Source organism: Lytechinus pictus, chromosome 16, assembly GCF_037042905.1.
Source record: "Lytechinus pictus isolate F3 Inbred chromosome 16, Lp3.0, whole genome shotgun sequence".
NCBI classification, from domain to species: Eukaryota; Metazoa; Echinodermata; class Echinoidea; order Temnopleuroida; family Toxopneustidae; genus Lytechinus; species Lytechinus pictus.
This window is the reverse complement of record NC_087260.1, coordinates 15928609-15941136: the sequence shown is the minus strand read 5'-3', so window position 1 is coordinate 15941136 and position 12528 is coordinate 15928609. Positions and strand designations below refer to the sequence as shown.

Sequence of the window (12528 nt, the reverse complement as noted above, 5' to 3'; positions counted from 1 at the left end):
GAATAAAAGGGATGGGCAAAGAAGAGAGGGAGAGATTGGGAGAGAAAGAAAGGGAAAAGGAAGAGTAAGGGGAGGGAAGGGGAGTGACAAAAGAAAAATATCACAAACCTGCTATTGGTTTCACTTTTGTGCTCCTCATCTTGATGGCAAGCTGTATGTGAAATACATAGATAAGTCATGTCCACCATGTTTAATCAAACAATTTTGTACAGATAAATCCTAGAAAAATAAACTTTATTCCACTACCTCTCTGTAAAATTAATGATAATACCATTTATCAAGTGCTTGCATTCACTCTTCTGACTAACATCATAACCCTTGTTTAACCCAGCTGCCCTCCTGGTACATAACAAAATCCAAAGAAAGAGTATTCCTCCTATGTCCTCACTTTATACTCTGGGGTCGAGTTACTGGGATTTGACCCCACATCCCACTGATTGAAAGGCAAAAGTCAGAACCTCAAGACAATGGTACTTAGTGTCTGTAGTTCGATGCCAGATATGAAATGGCAAATGTTTATAGTTAAATCTTCTTCAATCTAAAGAAATTATGATTTTACTTAAGTTGAAATGCACGGCTTGAATGAATCTGCTATCAAAGGCGATTCCGTGAATGTCCTGTTAACTGGCATTGATGCCCTCTCATTGACCTTGGAGATTTAATGTGCCCTTCTTATTTTTCACATTTTTTGTTGTAATATAGAAATGCGCCCTAGAGTGGCCTTGCCCTAAATATATTTAAGTTTAACAAGGGAATTGAGATTCATTACCCCATCAACGACGCTTGATCTGTTACTTGACTTGCTAGTAGCCTGACTACGATCCATGAAAGCCCTGGTAGTCTTGAGAGCTACCGACGTCTCAGTGGTTGAGATCTGAGTCGTTTGAGTGGATCTTCTTCGTCCATGGCGGCCCCCGTATTTGTGATATTTGGTTCGGAAGGCTTTCTTGACCTGTGGTGTTTTAAAAATGAGTTGAATATGATGCAAAGCCATATCTAATTGCTAGGCATTCTATACAAGGCCCTTAAATTCCAGTTTTCCTATCAAAGCCAATGAATGGATGAATAGACATGGAGCTAGGTTTTTCCATTTAAAGAAAAAGATCATATTTTTGCTCTCATTTTGAGGAGATTTTTGGCACAGTTGCCCTTCAAATAAGAAAGGAATAATATAAATTGGATCTTTTGCTAGATGTTTAAAAAATTCATAATGATTACTCTGAAATACAATTTGCCACACTTTGTAAGATGTAGCCCTGGATAGTTCATTTCTGTTAATATTAGTGGGTTACTTCAGATCTAGGGCCCATTTCATAAAGACTTGCAATTACAGTGTCTTTGCCATCATTATAACTACTCCGGAAACCTTGAATATAATTGGCTGCTGAGACCGGTTACCATGGTAGTAGTCATAGTGGCAATATTACCATACATGTAGTTGTGAGTCTTCATGAAATGGCCCCCTGGATGCTTTCAAGAAGTCAAGTAGTCATAGTGGCAATATTACCATACATGTAGTTGTGAGTCTTCATGAAATGGCCCCCTGGATGCTTTCAAGAAACATTTTAATTGAAAATGATAATGATTGAGTTCTTACCTCGTCATTCATCAAGCAGTTGACGATAAAGATAAATACCCCCTGTGAAAATTGAAATAACATGAATAATAATATGAATTATAATAAATATTTTTTGTATAGCATATGGTTCAATGCAGTCCTGTTCAATTTTAATTAAATACAGTACAATTCAATTAATTTCAGTTCAATCTAATTTAATATCATTAAATATAGTTCAATTCAATTAATTTCAATTCAATTCAGTTTAATTCAATTCATTTCAATTCAGTTCCAGTTTATTATACATGTAGTTCAACTCCGTTCAATTCATTTCAGTTTGATTGAATTGAATTCAGTACAATACAGTTCAACTCAATACAATTCAATTCGGTTCAATTCATTTCATTTTCAATTCATTTCAATTTCAATTTCTGTTCAATTCAATTCATCAATGTACCTGGAGTGAGTTGAAGATGACAAACATGTATGCAAAGAAGAGTGAGCTATCATAAGCAGCAAGGAGGCCAAATATCCATGTAAAACCCAATAATGGTTGTAGCAGAAGAACTGCACGTACTCCAGCCCTATATACATATATAAGAGAGGAAAATATGTGATAAACATTCAATACCATCTCATGTTGCATTGCAATATAGGTCAACTATGAATATTTACTTTGTAAGAGGATTAGAGGAATAAAGGAATAGTCGTAAAAAGCCATATATTTTTAGACCAAAAAAAAAAAGAATTCAATGTAGGCCCTTTTGGTAAAAGCTATAAAGTATTATAATATCTTCTCTTTCTGTTTTAAGTGTTAAACTTGTCAATTTCTTTCTAGATATTAAAAAAAATTAATACTTATGCAAACATATCCTAAGCTTCACCCTCACGAGGCAAACATATTTGCAATCGGCAGGGCAATGGGTCTTGTTTTGTTAACGTGCATTATTCTAAGAGAGACTTTGACACAAAATGATTGGTCTTTTCACACACCAAATAAACCAAAACATTTTGCATGAGTGAATTTATATCAATATACAAAAGCATGAAAATTCATCAGTTTTTGTGTAAACCCATTAAACAACAATGATATTTGTCAACTACCTCAATCTTTCAGCTTCTGTTTTATCCAAGTTAGCCTTGAGCGCCATGAATACACGGATCACCATGATCAGGACTATTGTGTTCATCTATATAAAAAGAAAATAAACATTTGTATCATTACAAAAATTTTGTTGTTAGAATGTACCCCACCTCCATATTATAAACACATGATACTATGTATTTCAGATTGGGTATCCCGACTCCCTTTTTGAAACCTTCCTTTAAAGTATTATCAGCTGTTGAGAAGTAGTTAAAGTCAAATGGGGGTTTGCATTATAAACAAGAGGTGTTTGTCATGTGTATTTTTTAAGAAATTACTAATCAAACGCCAGTATTACATCTTGTATAAAAAGCTACAATATTTGTTTTCATAGTTTAGAAATAAGAAATGACAACTTGAATAGAAAATGGGCCTTCTCATTTGAATTTATTTACCCTTCTTCACTTCATCTATATTGTGATATTATAAAAAGTCCCTTTATACAGATTTGGATTAGTATACCCTCTGACAATTTTTTGAAAAAAACAGCATATTTGAGTTGATTAAATCTTATTAAAATTCATCTTAGGAAAAATAAAAATTCAAACTTACTGCCAACACTGCTAGCACAGGAGTAGCAAAAGCCCACATGAGTCCATTTTCAACAGATAACCAACAACTGAAAAGACGGAATAGTGGAATTATATATATTTTTTTCCTTTTCATTGAATCTAAACTAATTGAGCACTTCATAACATGGATTATAGTGCTTGAATATTTTATTTCTTGAATAAATTCATGATAAGAATATCAAAGTGGCAATTGCTGGAAAAAAAAATGAATGTATGATTCTTCAATTCATCTATACAATTATAAAAGCTATGTTCTTCTGCATGTAACATAATGTTTTGTGAATTTCACTAACTTTGGCTCATCATTCCTACATTTTCGTTAAATCACTATAAATGAAATTACCAAAAATATAAGAGAATGATAATGATAATATTCAGGTTTTTGTACATGTATCTAGCGCATATCACATAATGGTCTTAACATTTCTATGCACTTCCAAAAAAACTCTGGTTATCATTATGTCTTCTGGCTCTAGCCCAGCAAGTCTTTTATAGTGCACAAATAGATGCCGAAATTCAAAATGAAATTTTTCTTTTTTAATGATGACGTTATGACTATCAGGAAAAAATAATTATGAAAAATCAGCGCATATTCTTTAAAAAGATAGCGATTTTTGTGTCCACTTACTAATCATCTGTGCCATATCCATCTAGGCGCACTCCAAGAGATATCGCTACAATTACAACAGGAGAACCTGTAGAAGCAGAGAAGAAAAACAAACATATATTTATCAATATTCATATGTGCATTGTCTATCGGAAACAGTCACATTTGTCAACTATTGAAAAATGTAGTTAGGACTGCTACTGGGTGGGCCTAATTGATTTACATGTATTTTCATTCTAATTTCCTTTGTAAAAGCAAAATGGAATATTATTAAATATACCGTAGTTTTGAAATGTTCCATGGGTGTTTGTTCTCTTCGCTTTTATTCCTCTATCCCCTCCCCTTCTTTACTACCCCATCCAGCTGCCATATACATTCAAGATACCTCCTCTCAATGTTACCCTCTCCATTCTCTTATCTTCCCCTCTTCTCTTATCTTTTTTACCTCTATCCTCTCTGCCTTTGGTCTTACCCCATCCAGCTGCCATATACATTCATGTCTTCCCTCCCTTCCCGTAGGCTGATCGAGACTGCATCAGAATATAGATTTGATAACTTCTCTCAATTTTACACTATTCGTTCTCTTATCTTTTATACGTCTTTCCTCTCTCCCCTGCCTTCTTACACCATCCTCCTTTCTTGTTAGGCCAAGCAAAACTGCATCAGAAGAATAATTTTGTTTGTCCATCATGCCCTCCTCATTTTCCTATTTTCTTTTCTTTTCACTCTCTTCTCTTTTCTCCTTTGATTTTTTTTACCACATTCCACAACAATATCTTTGTACGTATCCCTCTTTTCCACCCTCAAAATTATAGATGATAGTTCACATATAATTTTCTAAGCCATATTAATATATTAAAAAATAGCAGGGATACATATGGAATTCTTGCCATATTTTCTTCCTATCCTTTTTTTTTCTCTTTCCCTATTCCCTTCATTCTTACCCCATCCAGCCGCCATGTACATCCATGTCTTTCCTCCCTTCCCGTAGGCAGAGCGAGACTGCATCAGAATATAGATTCCCTCCATTAACATCCAAGAGAACGTAGATGTAAAGAGATAATGCAGTAGCACAGCTATGGTAGTACACAATGCCTGTTAGTAAGAGAATGATTGAGAAGATGATGATATTCCATTTAGATAGTGCTTATTACATTGGAATGATATATGTAAGTGCTCTAGAGTTGTATTCATTAGTAAGGCATTTATCTACATTTGCCACTCTCGACCCAGGTGTAGTAAATGGGTACCGGGAGGAGGAAATTCCTTGAATGCTTAAGCACCTATTCAGGATAGCCATGCTAAAGTCAGAGTAATACTATGTACCGCTTTTAATCATTGTATTAAGCATTATATAAATGTTGCACAGTATTTTTATACAGCTACTCCTTTCATCAGATAATGGTTTGACCGCACACAATAAATGCACCTTCTCCACTCCCTGGGGAGCATTCCAGCTAGAGATTCCAATCTTTCAAGATAACTCTTTTGAAACTTGACAATCTTTTTCTTTGCTTGCTTTCAGAGTTTAATCAACAGACATTTATTCCTGTCAAACCCTCCCCCGTCCCTTCCCCACTAACTCCCTACCCCTTTCCCTTTCATTTATGACCAGATCCTGAAATTCATATTTTAATCCTGAGTTTAACAAACATATAGAAATTAGATTAATTAAATACAATGCTTTTCACACTGCACTTTTTTCCTTAACCCCGGGAAATAGGTGGGGCTAAGGGGGGTCTTAGCCCCACAAATTCCCTAGGGTTAAGCTTAGCCCACTTCGGTTTCACACTACGTTTTAGCAAGTGGGCTAGCACGGTAAATAGTACGGTACTATCTGGCCCTGCTAAAAAGCTGGCTAAGCAGGGGTTAAGAAAGACAGTCTGAAACCAAAAAAAGAAGATAGTATGGGGTTAAGGATAGTATGGGGTTAAGGAAATGCAGTGTGAAAAGCCATTATAAGATTGAAGTTAAGTAGAAAAGAGCAAGGGGCAAAGCTAAATTTTCTTACTGCTGGAGTCGTTCTCTCTATTCCGATCAGGTATAGAAGCTGTGCTGATAGTAATGCTATACACAGGTTTGCATGTATTATTGTACGCTGAGATTTCAACAATCTGCAAGTAGAAAAGTGAGTCAATCATAAGATATTTTTTCAATGTCTCTTTTTATGATGGTTAGGCCAAGAATCAAGAGAAAGAGTATCATTTCCATTTTTGGGGTATATTATCTCCCCACATTTGTCTGGACAGTCAGCTTCTATTTAACAAATTAGGAATGTCCCAAAGTCATGTTAAAAATTTTGATTTGTAAGAATTTGTGTTAAACATAATTTTGGTGCCCCCCCCCCTTCTGGGGAACAACAGGCAGACCTGCCAACCAGTACGTTTTAGCCGTATTTAGTACGTTTTTGCAACCAAAATACGGCAGTACGTTTTTTCTTTGAAAAATACGTTTTTTGTAAAAGAAGAAAAGAAAAATAATCTCTATATGTCTCTATTTCATAAAACGTACACAAATATGGTTATTAGATCAATGTAATTTCAGGTAACTTGTTTTTTTTTTCAATCATTTTTTTAAAACCAGGGTGACGATATACACATGTTTTAATGTTTTTTTTTTTCATCTGCAAGAGCAGTGCGCATTTTAGCTTGCATGCAGCTTGAGCGCCGCAATGAGCAAGTGCGCCAAGCATTTTATTATGAAATACACTTTTTTTTTGAAAAATACAGTTTTTTTTATCACAGAATACAGTTTTTCATTCCCAGAGGTTGGCAGGTCTGAACAGGTGTGTTGGTAAAAGGGATGCATCATTCAAATATATTTGTCAGGGTTAGTTCAAGAAATAAAGTAATACATTATCATAATACTATTATTTTTTCTTTGATTTTTTTAAAGAGATGTAGAGCAAAGAATACAAACCATATTCTTCTCTATCAATCATGTCTAATACTGGTTACTTACTTATGTTGACCTCCCATAAGTAAATTATTGGCCTAAGTAAAAGCAAATTTAAGACCAGATTATGTAAAATGTTTGTGATATTTCTCTTCTATTAATTTAATTTATCAAAATGAAAAAAAAATGAAAATCCATATTTCATGGTTCAAAATAGACATCTGAAACAGAAATACTCTGTAAATTCATTTTGCCCAATTGAGTATCGGCTGCCACTTTGCAGCACCAGATTGATGTTGCTTTATCCCTTCAATCATTGAATGCCAAACAGAGTAGCAGCAACTCCCATGTTTTAAGGTCTTTTCATCTGACATGGCCGGGGTTGGAACCCCCGACCTCCCGGTCGTTAGATGGACGCTCTACCAACTGAGTCAACATGCACACCGGTTATCCTAAGTTCATGAGAATTTATGTGGTCACAAACGATTCAAGTCAGACTGAGTTACCTGTAGTATACTTACTTGAGTAAAGTGAACGTGGTGAGAGTACATACTAGAGCAGCTATCGACAGGGCCAAGCCAATGTACGTTAGCATGTCCAATGTCACTCTGTGAGCCAGGGATAATACCTAGATAAAGAAGTTAATCCCGTAGAAAGTCGTTTGGTCGATGGTTTGCAGTTTTCAAGATATGAATTTGTTGTAATAGGATGATAAAAAAATAGATTGAAATGATAGCAGTGATGATCATTATTTCATTCATTCAAATAAACATTTATTTTCATTCATTTTGACAAAATTTTACTTTGATAATGAAGAAAATAAGATTATTGTCAATGATACTTCTTTACTTTTCTATTAGTAAAATATAGTATAATACCAAGTATTAAGCCCTATAAAGTAAAGTATATGTAATATAAATGGATCTATTATTAATATTATTATCATTATCATTATTATACAGTATGGGAGTTGACAATTCACTGTCATGTTGAAAATAGAAGGGACATTATAATGATAAAAAGAGAGAATGTGAAGTTAATTGAAATTGATACATTATGTGCTATTTAACTTAGTTATGAACATACTCAACATAGGTCTATTAGTTTATTATATGAAATATTAAAATGTCTAGATGTCTATATATTTAAGAAAAACAATTTTTTTCACAATATGATTTTTACCAAAAATTTAGAAAGAATTACAAGTTATCAAAGTGTAGTATATTCCCAATGACAAAAATATGCTTTTTTTGATTAGATTTATGATGCTCACCTTTGGATTTGGGTTGACTTGAAGGAGGATTGCAAAATTGGTCAGGTGATCACAATGACATGTGATCTGAGAGCCCTCGGTTTGGTATCTATGACAACCAGCAGTAGACCACACCCCTCCTGATTCCACACTATACAAATATGAATACATGATGATGATGCTTAGATGACATCATTACAAATTATATAAACATCGATACCCCCACACCAACTGATTTTCATACTTTCTAATTGTGAATGTTGAAGCTGTGAAATGCTCTTATTATTCCTTGATTTACAAAATCTGGCATGTGAAATAAAACATTTGTAAAGCAAGACATGATTTATGGAAAACAAATTATATTAATATTAATCATAAAAATCCCACCAGCTTAAGTTAAAAAAGTATTGAGATTCAACAATATTATTATTAATTCATAATCATGATAGCAAAATATATTACTATTACTGGCTTCTGGTAAATACAGTTTCATTTTCTAGAAAATTATTTTCTACATCCCTTTTAGCACTTCATACTCAAGTTGCTCATAAAGTACTTTAAAGAATAGCTGTTTGAGAAACTGAGCCTGTTCAATGATTTCAATTTCGATTCTGATTATAAAGCATACAGAGTTATGATTGCTAGATAAGTGGAGGTATATTACTATTAAATGCTGTATCTTTTTTCAATCACAATTGCTAGGTCTATAATTGAGTATTTCTCAGAATACCTATTCCAATTTTGATTATCATGTATACAGAGTTATGATTGCCTGATAAGTGGATGTATAATGCTATTATATGTTGTGCGCTTTTGCAATCACAAATGCTAAATGAGTATTTCCCAGAATACTTACTGTTCGCATGCAATTTTTTAAAGAGGAAAAGGGGGAAATCCTAGCATTATGATATATAAATGACAAAAGAATATGTGCAGGGTTTTAGAAAAAGCTAATTTGTGCAAATATAATGTTATCTGTTATGCACAGATAGAAGTTACAGAATAACATCCATTCAAATAAGATACAAAACTATACCATGGGTGAAGAAGAACAGGAGCCCCCCCCCCAAAAAAAAAATAAATAAATAAATTCATAAATCCATAAATAAATAAATAAATACATACATACATAAATAAATGAATAAATAAATACATAAATAAATGAATGAATGAATAAATAAATGAATGAATGAATAAATGAATAAATGAATAAATGAATAAATGAATAAATAAAATAAAATAAGAAAATAAACAAATATAAATCTTACTCTTCTAGAAATTCCCAGAAGACACACAATGATTGAGTGTTAGTTGTGTTGGCATCCTGGACAAAAATGGAGAAAAGAGATACAAAGTAGATTCATACGTGATACTCAGGAAGGATTTCCAAGGATGATTGGATCTTTAAGAAGCCCACTGCTCTCACCATTAATAGGCTTTTCATCAATGTCCCATACAGACCGTTTGTTGTTTTTAATTCCTACTTAGACTGAGTGTTGTGTAAGCCTCCTAGTACTGTCTAAATGCAAATAGCTAATCTAGTCCCTTATCACATACTCCTTGTAGTGATACTAGGGACCAATCCCTTTTGGGTGATTTGTAAATCTTTTTAGAGTGCATTATGACTCCTTTTGGAGTGAACTGCATGTGCCTCTTCTCCATAAGGGGTCATAATGCACTCTAAAAGGATGTACAGTCAACTCCAATGGGATTGGTTCCAAGTATCACTACAAGAGGAGTGGGATTGGGGACTAGATTAGCTCTTTTCCATTTAATAGAGAGTAAGGAAAATAAAAGAGATAAGAAGTGGCCTAGCGCATCAACACACATTCTAAGAAAATTAGGGTCAACTTAGCTTCATAGTAGTAATGCCACACTGGGAGTGCCTTTTATGGGTACAATTTTGCACCTGTCGTATTTGAAAGATGCAAGGTAAAACCTGAGGAGGAGCTTCGAGGCCAAATAGGTGCAATGTTGCACCACCTTTTAAAGGTGCTCCCGTGTTCATGTTGCTCCTTGTTAACATGATATAGGTGCAAAGTCTAGCTTTATTTTCCTAGAGTGCTTGGTGCTATTTAGGAAGAATATTCCTATGGTAATTTCTTCCAGGGATGATTTTGGGTTTAGACGATCCCACTGCTGCCACCGTTCATAAGCATTGAGTCAATATCCCAATAACAGTTGTTCATAATAGTTAATGTGGAGACAACATCGTTGGTTTTTTTTTCTTAATCTTTTAATGTGTGACAAGTGGGATTTAGGAGTTGTTGGTTCTTTATAGTTTTTTTTCTAGAGCCAACAGAATATATTGGTATCAAGTGCATTATGACTCCTTTTGGAGTGAATTTCCTTTTCCCAATTCTCCATAAGGGGTCATAATGCACTCTAAAAGGATGTACAGTAAACTCCAATGGGATTGGTTCCAAGTATCACTACAAGAGGAGTGGGATTGGGGACTAGATTAGATCTTTTCTATTTAATAGAGAGTAAGGAAAATAAAAGAGATAAGAAGTGGCCTAGCGCATCAACACACATTCTAAGAAAATTAGGGTCAACTTAGCTTCATAGTAGTAATGCCACACTGGGAGTGCCTTTTATGGGTACAATTTTGCACCTGTCGTATTTGAAAGATGCAAGGTAAAACCTGAGGAGGAGCTTCGAGGCCAAATAGGTGCAATGTTGCACCACCTTTTAAAGGTGCTCTTGTGTTCATGTTGGTCCTTGTTAACATGATATAGGTGCTAAGTCTAGCTTTGTTTTCCTAGAGTGCTTGGTGCTATTTAGGAAGAATATTCCTATGGTCATTTCTTCCAGGGATGATTTTGGGTTTAGACGATCCCACTGCTGCCACCGTTCATAAGCATTGAGTCAATATCCCAATAACAGTTGTTCATAATAGTTAATGTGGAGACAACATTGTTGTTTTTTTTTTCTTAATCTTTTTAATGTGTGACAAGTGGGATTTAGGAGTTGTTGGTTCTTTATAGTTTTTTTTCTAGAGCCAACAGAATATATTGGTATCAAGTAAATTTTATCAGACAAAATGTCACACTTTACAACATGCTGACATATGGAATGTAGCAAGAATTATAAAATCTTTAGTATTAATCTGCTCATTATCTGTTGAATATGCTTAAACGGAATGTGCCAAAGGTAGAACTACAATGTTTTGATGAAGGCTACAGGAGTGCTTTGATCAGCGTTTCATTCACATTTTTGTCTGACAAGTTGTCAAATCTGACAACTTTCCTTGTTTCTGATTGGCTGAGAGGTACTGTTACTATGGTTACTGTCAAATGAAATAGGACTTATTGGATAAAACGTCAGACAAGTCCATTTCATGAAATGCTCTCCAGATAATGTGTATTGGAACCAGCCCTTTAGAAGCCATGTTAATCAGAGACTCACCATGATATAATTCTCACCTCGGTTAGTTCTAGGACCATTTCAATTGGTTCATCAGCGCTGAATGTGACATTTGACCCGTCCGTTGCCTCGACCTGGATTGACATGATCTTTGAACCCACACTGGTAGGCGTGTCATTGCCATGGAGACCACCAAGTTGAGACGATGATGTCAGGTGAAGAGTGTTGAAGACCACTGCACTAATTGTAACTAAAGAATATTTAATGATTGTCATCTTACAGGCAAAATATTACAATGTCATGCTTCATTTCATTTGAGTGTATTCTTTTTCAAGCACCACTTGAAGCCGGAAGGCTTTTCAAAGAATTAAGCTATTACTATGATATATTACGATTTATGTGGGGGCATCTTGGTCTAAGACTCTGGTCTTTCAATCTGAAGGACGTGGGTTCGATTCCAAGCCATGGCGTGTTTTCCTTCAGCAAGAAATTCACCAACACTGCTGCACTCAACCCAGGTGAGGTAAATGGGTACCGGCAGGAAGTAATTCCTCAAAAAGCTGTGCGCACCGGAATCGGTAGCTTAGCTTAACCGGGGTAATATAGGAGCGCCTTGAGCACCTAGCAAGGTAGATACGTGTGCTATACAAATCCCATATTATTATATTATATTATTATGTCCAAATTTATTTTTTGACTAGGCATGGAATTATAATTTCTGTCATGCAACATTATTTCTAGTATAGTCTAATTTTTCTTGCATAATCAAAAAGATATAACCATGCTCATGGTCATTTTGGGAATCATCATGTGTGATGTGTGCATATGGGTGCGTAGTTGGCGATGAGCAGGATATTTTTTTTTACCATGCAAAGAGTTAATCAAACTCTAGATAGATGTAGAACTATCCATGAACAATGAAAACATTGAAGACAATGTTCTTAAAGTAAGGAAACTATGCAAATTGAAGATAAAGCTATACGGCTATAACCCCCATGATTTTATATTATATAGATCAAGTCCTTTAAAAAACACATATTTCTTTTAAAACACTTGGCCAATATAGCATGTTGACAGATAACCACTCAAAGGAAAGTTTGATTAACTCTTTGCACGCTGAATTAATTTTTGGGG

General features: G+C 34.6%; 1 protein-coding gene across 1 annotated transcript in view; it reads right to left on the bottom strand.

Annotated features, from left to right (window-relative positions):
* Nucleotides 1–12528, bottom strand: part of LOC129279292 (uncharacterized) — a 44936-nt gene that overhangs the window by 3899 nt on the left and 28509 nt on the right. The window contains exons 21-33 of the mRNA XM_064110935.1: nucleotides 11454–11644; nucleotides 9297–9352; nucleotides 8050–8179; nucleotides 7298–7404; nucleotides 5893–5995; nucleotides 4826–4976; nucleotides 3903–3969; nucleotides 3255–3321; nucleotides 2663–2748; nucleotides 2016–2142; nucleotides 1598–1639; nucleotides 770–952; nucleotides 109–151 (exon numbers count right to left, since the gene is read on the bottom strand). Coding sequence (XP_063967005.1) covers nucleotides 109–151; nucleotides 770–952; nucleotides 1598–1639; nucleotides 2016–2142; nucleotides 2663–2748; nucleotides 3255–3321; nucleotides 3903–3969; nucleotides 4826–4976; nucleotides 5893–5995; nucleotides 7298–7404; nucleotides 8050–8179; nucleotides 9297–9352; nucleotides 11454–11644 — 1353 coding nt within the window. The remainder of the gene's footprint in view (nucleotides 1–108; nucleotides 152–769; nucleotides 953–1597; nucleotides 1640–2015; nucleotides 2143–2662; nucleotides 2749–3254; nucleotides 3322–3902; nucleotides 3970–4825; nucleotides 4977–5892; nucleotides 5996–7297; nucleotides 7405–8049; nucleotides 8180–9296; nucleotides 9353–11453; nucleotides 11645–12528) is intronic.